Below are 9,506 nucleotides of genomic sequence, written 5' to 3' on the forward strand. Positions count from 1 at the left end.
TGTTAGACATTTTTATCTAAAGAACTCCCTTATTAAAAATATAAATCAAGTGGTGCATTGACGAATCCGTGAATGTTAATTGTGTCCAATTAAATGAATAGATCAATGGGGTCTTAATTAGGTGAGGCAATGCCAAATTACATATATTATTCTCCCAAATGTTTGATTGGTTACTTCTTGAAAGGGGTTTCAATGTACGTTAGTGAAAAAGTATTGCAAAATAAAAAAGGGTCAATAATTAGAATAGGAACAGCCAAACACAGACCATGTAATTAAATTAACCTGAAAAAAAAAGACCATTATTAGTTGGCGTGTCAGTTGAATGGCTGTGGTTTATCCCTTAGCATATTAAATTATTAACATTAAGTCATATTTGTGACAGATAATAAATAATGTTAATAGAGATAGAAACACGACAACGTATCCTTCATCATGTATATAGTATTACATTTTATTCTAATATAAGATAGATCTTTTAAATCTAATTAACCAAGTTCACATTTTAAGATTTGGTAAGTTTTGTTCTCTTTCTTAGTGGAGGTATAATGTTGATACAACCAATCAAGATATATGTACATAAAAAATCCATTATATATGAAATATAAAATATAAATTAAAAGTATATGAAATAATAATTGATTTATTGGTTGATTATATATATAAATTTTTTTTATTTTAATTTGGTGAAAAATTTTTATTTCTCTTGAATCCCTTCACACTTTTTTTTACTTAAAAAAAAAAATTAAAATGTGTGGATAATGTTGTCTTCTTATAGACATGGACCCAGTTATTGCCGTCTAGTTACATATGTGATGTGAGACCTGTTGTTTTCTGGGTATATAATATAACATACAATTCCCCGTGACACTGTCAATTGAAGACACCACATCCAACTCAAAACCTTAAATTGTTAAGTTAATGCGTCTCTCATCTTATAAACTCCTCACTCTTTCTTGCTCTCTTTGATGTGAGACTAACTTCAACACTCCTCACACTTGCAACGCTAACAATCTCCTCTTCAAGTGTGAGCCTCCACATCAAGCATCAACTCCCCTTTAGCTCCTCTACCACCACGAGTATTCGTCCATCACATCCCCGCAAAACACTGCGAGACACGCCGCCCGAACTACCTTTGCCGGGAAGACTTTCGATGCTTTACCTTTGAATACTCCTTAAAACCAGACCGATTAAACTATCGGCTCTGATACCACTTGTTGGGCCAACCGTGGAGAGCTCTCGACCACCAGCAAAATTTCTGAAAGAAATCAAATAAGAGAACATAAGATGAAAAGACACCACATCCAACTCAAACATGTAGTTGGGCCCAACAGCAACAGCAACTACATGTTTGATTCTCTATTCCTAAGTTTTTATCAAACACCTCAAAGTTAACCTGCAAATATAATTATATCATTAGATCACATATAATTTAATTTTGAAGCATATAAAATATTTTATATAAACATCTAATTAGATAATACGATATTGTATCCAGAGATGAGAGATAGAGAGAATTAGATAGAAATCAAAAAGAACAAAACAAAAATCTCTAAACTTAAAGTTTTCAATTATATCATGCATATCTATATTATTATATCTCATTTTTATTTATAGCATAATTATCTAAGTTGGTTAAGTAGATGAATGAAAGACATTGTTTTGCCTCTTGTGATTGTTTTCATTTGATTGATTAAAAGTAGATCAGAGTAGTAAGTAAGGTTCTTGCAAGAGTGAGTGATGAAGCAACGGTCAACCAACAACCCACAGGTATCTCTTTCTTTGTCTTTGCATGGTTTCTTTGTTTGTTTGCTTGTCACATATTTTTGGTTGCAGGCTTTCTGGGGAAGCGTGGTGATGCGCAAATGGCTTAACATGGGAACTAATCAAACTGATTACACTGCTGATGACCCTGATGACCAGAATGATCCTGATTCTCATTCTGATTCTGATTCTGATTCTCCTCATTCTCATACTAATCAAGGTCTTTCTTTCTTTCTTTGTCACTTGTGCTATTAAATATTCAATCTTCTTCATAGAACAGAACAAATCTGAATGAGGGTGCAGATTTTATTCCAAGATTAAGGAGGCAAAAGTCATTAACTTCCAGGGCTCAGTACATAAACAACAAGGAACTCAGGTTACCATTCTATACTTAATTAATTAATTAGCATGCAACAGCATATAGTAGTTGCAAATTAAACTTGATTTCATCAATTTGTGTAATAGAATATGTGTTGGGACATGGAATGTTGGAGGAGAAGCTCCCCCTGATGATTTAGACATTGATGATTGGTTATGCATCAACCACCCTGCCGATATCTATGTTCTTGGGTAATTCATACATTCTCATATAATGTCACTAAATATTTGATCTTTACAAGATTTCTGGATCCAATAAGAGCTTTCTATATATGATTTTTCAGTTTTCAAGAGATTGTACCTTTGAACCCTGGCAATATCTTTGGTGCTGAAGACACTCGGCGCGTGCCAAAATGGGAAAACATCATCAGAGAAACACTTAACAGAGTTAGGCCACCGGCAACTAAGATGAAATCCTTCAGTGATCCTCCCTCGCCCTCCAGATTCAAGCCAACGGCCGACATCCCGGATGTAGCAGAAGAGATTCTACTTGAGGAAAGTGACAGTGACATCGGCGAAGAAGTTCATCCATTCAATGAAGAAGAAGGCAACAATGTTGGTGACATTGCCACAGAAGAATCCATCACAAATGCTGATCCTGATTTGCAAAGCCAGTTACCTTCTTACCCAAGAAAGCTGAACAGGCTGAACTGTTTTCGCAACGAAGACTCGCCCGCGGAGGAAAACATAAACATGGACACATCAATGCTGAGTGGAAGTGAAAGAATTGGATTGAGTTGGCCAGAGCAACCAATGCATCTGCAGCCACAGAAAGTGTTGAACAAATCAAAGACTTTGAAGACTTTCAAGTCATTTAAGACAATGAAGTCTTTCAGAACTTATGGTTCTTTCAAACCAACAACCATGATGGATGACATAGGTTTTCTTGGTGAGATTGATCTTGAAGCATTGATGAGGAGGAAGAGAAGATCACCCTATGTAAGAATAGTGAGCAAACAGATGGTTGGAATCTTCATCACCATCTGGGTTCGGAGGAATCTGAGGAAACACATTCAGAATTTGAAGGTTTCAACAGTTGGAGTTGGTGTTATGGGATATATTGGTAACAAGGTCTAGTGAGTTTGTTGTTGTGGTTTAGGATTATTGTTATCATTATAGGAGAATAATGATAGATGAATAAAGATAATTTTGTGTTATTTTCAGGGTTCAATTTCTATCAGCATGTCCATATATCAAACATTGTTTTGTTTTATATGCACACATCTGACTGCTGGTGAAAAAGAAGGGGATGAACTCAGAAGGAATGCTGATGTGCGTGAGATTCATCACAGAACTCATTTTCATTCACTTTCTGATATTCAACTTCCAATGAATATTCTTGATCATGAGTAAGTCTATGTCTTCGGTTAAAAGTATATTATTGGATTATTAGACTAAAAAAATTGAACTTATGACTAAAAGTACTGGCAAAAAATAACAAATTCAGCTAGTTTGAGATTTTTTCTCTTATATATATTTATATAGGAAATTACTTATATGGCCTTATATGTTTTGTATGAAAAGAAACGTAACATAATGACTTAGATCAATTTCAATTATTGTATTTGCAGGAGAGTAATTTGGTTGGGTGATCTGAATTACCGAATCAATTTGTCATATGAGAAAACAAGAGATCTTATCTCAAAAAAACAGTGGTCAAAATTATTTGAGAAAGACCAGGTAATATTATAATTATTACCAATAGAAATAGGTTACATGAATTTTCTACCACTTATTAACGAGTCCTAATTAAATAAAGTTAGATATATAATTATGCTCTTAAAAAATTTGTTGTTTGCTTGTGCAGCTAGCGAAAGAAATGGAGAAGGGTGTGTTTGGAGGATGGTCAGAAGGACAGTTAAACTTCGCACCAACTTATAAGTATGAGGCTAATTCAGATAAGTACTATGGAGAGGATCCAAAGATAGGAAGACGTATACCATCATGGTATGCTTCACAATAATTTCACATTTACATACAACTCCAATCAACTTCACGTAAAGTTGATAATTGAGAACCGTTAAATAATTTGACTAATTTGACTAAATTTTCATCAAACAGCTCTCAACTATCAACTTCAAGTGAAGTTAACTACGCAGTCAACTTTAGGTAAAATTGATAGTTGAGAGCAGTTAAATAATTTGACTGATTTTAATGAATTTTTATCTAACAACTCTCAATTATCAACTTCACGTGAAGTTGATTGCACCTGAGTTTTCACTACTGTATAATGAAATCACTCCAAAAAAACTTAGACTCATAAAAAGAAATCATATGAATAGTTATATCTTAATCGTATTGTATTTCAGGTGCGATCGCATTCTTTCTTACGGAAGCGGATTGAGATTGATAAGTTATAGAAGAGAAGAGATTAAACTGTCAGATCATAGGCCTGTAACTGCCACATACATGGCTGAGGTTGAGGTGTTCTCTCCAAGAAAGCTACAGAAGGCTTTAACTTTCACTGATGCAGAAATTGAAAATGCAGAAGTCTTCAACAATTTAGCTAATTGGAATATTTAATTATTTACTACAGGTGAACTGTTCATTCTTCATTAATTAAGTATATAAATATAATTAATTATCTTTAAATAAATAAAATCACCATATTGATTTGCAGGGTCCAATGATAATACCAACTTCTCAAATACACACTACTATATTTATTCATTTTATTTATTTATATTCTTAAATCAATATATTCATAAATATTTGCATTGCATGATATGTTTGTAAGGAATCTTACTCTTACAAAAGGATTTAAAGTTAGTTCATAGATTGGATGTATATATATGTTCTATATTGTTGTAGTGAGTTATGTATTGTTAGAACTTTTATGGAAAATTTCTTTATAATTATATAATAAACAAAAAGCATTTCATTGGTATATGTGTCTAGAAGAATGAGATATTTAAATATCAAATTGTTTTTATTTTTTTAATTTTTTTTAAAATAAAACCTTTTTTTTTTAAGTTCACCCAAATAAGTCTAGAAAATTATGAAACTTGAATGCAGGTGAAACAGGTTATATGCTATTTGGAAGATGATAATATCGCATAAAGTATAAGGTAGATTTGAGAAGTTAGAAAGAATAAGTTTTAAATGAAATGTGTAATGCATGAGCAGGTCTTGGTACAAGTTTTTTTTTTCCAAAAGAAAAATTATATTAGAGTAATTACTTAAATCAGTATTAAAATTTTATAAACAATTAAAAATATTTGTGCAAATATTTATGAAAATAACACTTTAAAATTTGCATGCAACAAATTAAGTCATCTATAAAGTCAAATTTGTAAGTTTTAGTCCATTACAAAGTCAATGTGGACGATTTACAAAATTCCAATGCAATGTAAAAACTCCTAATACTTTACAAATATTTGAAGAAAAAGTGTCTTGCCAAATTCAAGTATTTTGTTCATGTTTTTCTAAAAGTTTTAGGATTCACTAGTTGTAAAGTTGCATAAAATAGACTTATAAGTTATAATTAAAGCTATTTGTGATATTACAATTAATAGTTATATCAAGAAAAAATAAATTTCTTCACTTATAAATATTTTTCTAAGTTTATTTGGTGCCAATATCTTACACGTTTAGGTATATAAATAATTACTTTTATAATGCAATAATCTCTTAGATTTAGTTGTTATTATTATTATTTTTACATCACTTCAATATAGGTATTATATGTCAATAATTAAATAATATTATATTTTTTGACATTTTAGTATTAAAGAATAAAATTATCTTTTAGTTTACATTTCATTCTTTTTTGTATTCTTTATTTATTATATATATTATATAACATTAACTTTTGAAAGAGATTAAAAATATTCAAAGAAATTGTTTTAAGATTTTTTAAATTTTTTGGAGACTATTTTGTACTTAATATTGGAGACTAATTTGTCTAATTTGTACACTTGAATACTTAATGGCTATGTCTGCGAGTTAACATTTTTCGTCAGTAATTATCGTTAGTGATTAATAGAGGAAAACTTTATTGTCTAACAAAATTAAACGTTAATAAGTATTTTATCTATAATCTATAACAATATATAATGGCAATACATGGGTTTGGTGTCTAAGATTTCTTTCCATCATTACCCTTTCTATTAATTTCTCCACTACTTGTCTATAACAATATATAATGGCAATACATGGGTTTGGTGTCCAAGATTTCTTTCTAGCATTACCTTTTCTATTAACTTTTCCACTACTTGGCAACCTTTATATAACTTTTATCCGTTATCTTTCACCTCTCATCCGTTTCTCTCTCCTCATTTCATCTCTTATTAGTATTATTAAATGGTGTTTGCTATGGTACGATGATAAATTCATACGTACCGATACGTTTAAAATATGGACAAATAACAACAAGTCATGTGAAATTTATTTTTCACATCAACATTTAATTTTTATTTTTTTAAATATATATTATATCACCACTTTTACTAATATACCCTTTTAATTAAATAAAAAAATATTTTTTATTTAATTTTATAAAAAGTCTTAAACATCCTTCTTTTATTTGATTAGACAAAAATATCCTTTTAAATTAACGAAATTTTAGAATTCAATTAATTCTAATTTTATAGTTTCAAATAATTTAAACAACAAAACAAAAACATATTTAAAAAAAAAATCAAAATTTATTCGTCTTCTCTAATTTCTCTAATCATTCGTGCCCCCTCTAAACAAAACATATCAAAGAAACAAAAAATCGATCGTTCTTCATCTTTTCCAATTACCCCCTCTAAAGCAAAGCAATGAAAGTCCCAAACCAAAATCCTAGATTCTTTGTCACCGCCGTAAAACTGCATCAGCAGAAGGGATCGATTTGAACATGTCACCGGCAACAAAGTTCAAATTCCCATCTCCTTTGAGGTTACTAACAACCTCTGGCTGGTCGAAAATGGTGCACTTCAACTGCGGAAACTCTTGATGAATAAGCTTGGAGACACCACCAACATTAACAATGGAGACGAGATTCTTAAACACGTGCCTGCACTCCTTGAGTGCAATCTTGAACATGTATGAATCAGCGACGAAGAACTTAGGGTTTTGGTTTGGGATTTTTACTGCTTTATATAACAATCCAAATTTTTAAAATTAAATTTTATGTTTTGAATTTAAAAATAAAATTTAATTTAATTATGACTTATTCTATTATTTTGAATTATCTATCAGAAACTATATTGATAGTTACGGTTTAAATTGATTTTTATAAATTTTTATTATTATTATTATTATTATTATTATTATTAGGAAAGTTTCCAACGAAATCATTTGATAATAAAAGGAAAAGAAACATTGCCTTTACTTTAGAGGGTAATTGGAGAAGATAAAGAACGATTGATTTTTTGTTTTTTGATATGTTTTGCTTAGATGGGGCACAAATGATTAGAGAAATTGGAGAAGATGAAGAAATTTTGATTTTTTTAATATGTTTTTGTTTTGTTGTTTAAATTATTTGAAACTATAAAATTAGGATTAATTGAATTCTAAAATTTCGTTAATTTAGGTATTGTATTTGAGTTTTATATTGAATTCATTTGTATAGCATTTACTATTATTAATAATTGTGTGATTTTAATTACTACAAATAATTTTCTGGTATTTTCTTATAAACTGAAACACGATATCGACCTAAAGGCTCAATATTAAATAGTAAATTAGGAGAACAGGTTAGTAACTCCTTACTTTTGGTACGATCATGACGTGCTAAAGGTTAGGGTGTTACACTTTACTTTAGAGGGTAATTGGAGAAGATAAAGAACGATTGATTTTTTGTTTTTTGATATGTTTTGCTTAGATGGGGCACAAATGATTAGAGAAATTGGAGAAGATGAAGAAATTTTGATTTTTTTAATATGTTTTTGTTTTGTTGTTTAAATTATTTGAAACTATAAAATTAGGATTAATTGAATTCTAAAATTTCATTAATTTAAAAAGATATTTTTGTCTAATCAAATAAAAGAATAATGTTTAAGATTTTTTATAAAATTAAATAAAAAATATTTTTTATTTTTATTTAATTAAAGGGATGTATTAGTAAAAAAGGTGATATAGTATATATTTAAAAAAAAATTAAATGTTGATGTGGAAAATAAATTTCACGTGGATTGTTATTATTTGTTCATATTTTAAACGTATCGATACATATGAATTTATCATCGTACCGTAGCAAATACCTTATTGAATACAGATAGAAATTTTTTTATTTAATTTACTTTTAATCCAATTTATCTTTTTTTAAAGATATCACAAACAGAAATAGACACATGTTCAGAATTATTGTTCTTTAATATTTTACTTGAGGTACTCTATCTAAATTAATTATTATAGATTATAAATAATAATTTTTTTGTTTAGATCTATGTTTTGATTATTACTATTATACTTCTTTTTTTTACTCTTAGTAGCTATGATTTATATAAGAAATTACTTTATTATTGGTAAAATTTAAAAATACATTAATCTCATATCAATAATATATTTACTTTTTAAACATTCAGATACTGAAAATAACAGTAGAATTGGTCCAAATCCAAATAATAGATGGAACAATAATAACATTAGTGGGTATAAATTATCATTTTCTAAAAGCTTTAATTCATAATTAGTATACTTTTAATTATTTCTAATATAATATGTTACATATATCTATAATACAGCGTATTATGATTGATAATTGTTCACTTAAAAAATTTACACTATTAATTTTATATTTGAATTTTTTTATTATGGTACTATTTTAATATACTCTAGATTTTTATTATATATTTATAATTTTGATGAAAATTATTCTTAGAAGAAATATTAATCTTATTTCTTAATTTTTTTTCATTAGTTACCTGATAAATTAAAAGAGATATAAGAGTTTGGTGTCTAATTATTTTTTTATTTTACTTCTATCACTATAATCCAAAACAATCGAAATATTTATCATTAATTACTATATTCTCCTATTTTATTTATTAATTATTCTTATAGTTTGATATTTAAAAATAAAAAAATAAGCATTCTCATTTCTTTAATTAGTTTTTTCACTATTTATAGAGAAATAAAGGCCTATCCATATTCAAATCCATATTTTAGCATACCACTTATAAAAAATAAAGACAAATATGAAAATCCATGATATTTAAGCAAAATTATCTTTTATAAATAACTAACATTTATTTTCATTTATATATACTCTTTTTAAATCAGGATAATATTATTATCATTATTTTTTGAACTATATTTTTTCTTATCTCTTTATTGTATGCTTTTATAATTTAACATTTTAAAAATTTTTTATAGTAATTTTATGGTAAAAAAATATGATATAAATAAGATCACATCAATATTAAAATAATATAAAAAAT

At 28.1% G+C, this 9,506-nt stretch overlaps 1 protein-coding gene across 4 annotated transcripts in view; it reads left to right on the plus strand.

The window, feature by feature from the left end:
- LOC107618263 (type IV inositol polyphosphate 5-phosphatase 3) overlaps positions 1 to 5,244 on the plus strand; it is an 8,575-nt gene extending 3,331 nt beyond the window's left edge. The window contains exons 2-11 of one of the 4 annotated variants that reach the window (XM_021110765.1): positions 1,701 to 1,767; positions 1,834 to 1,981; positions 2,065 to 2,137; positions 2,227 to 2,331; positions 2,424 to 3,210; positions 3,304 to 3,488; positions 3,711 to 3,819; positions 3,947 to 4,086; positions 4,449 to 4,675; positions 5,155 to 5,244. In XM_021110765.1, coding sequence (XP_020966424.1) covers positions 1,738 to 1,767; positions 1,834 to 1,981; positions 2,065 to 2,137; positions 2,227 to 2,331; positions 2,424 to 3,210; positions 3,304 to 3,488; positions 3,711 to 3,819; positions 3,947 to 4,086; positions 4,449 to 4,662 — 1,791 coding nt within the window. In that variant the 5' untranslated portion in view covers positions 1,701 to 1,737 and the 3' untranslated portion in view covers positions 4,663 to 4,675; positions 5,155 to 5,244. Of the gene's footprint in view, positions 1 to 1,697; positions 1,768 to 1,833; positions 1,982 to 2,064; positions 2,138 to 2,226; positions 2,332 to 2,423; positions 3,211 to 3,303; positions 3,489 to 3,710; positions 3,820 to 3,946; positions 4,087 to 4,448; positions 4,931 to 5,154 lie in introns of those variants that run through there. The other 3 variants (XM_016320277.2, XM_021110766.1, XM_021110764.1) reach the window with 3 other exon arrangements.

Source organism: Arachis ipaensis, chromosome B09 (assembly GCF_000816755.2).
Source record: "Arachis ipaensis cultivar K30076 chromosome B09, Araip1.1, whole genome shotgun sequence".
In the NCBI taxonomy this organism is placed as follows: Eukaryota; Viridiplantae; Streptophyta; class Magnoliopsida; order Fabales; family Fabaceae; genus Arachis; species Arachis ipaensis.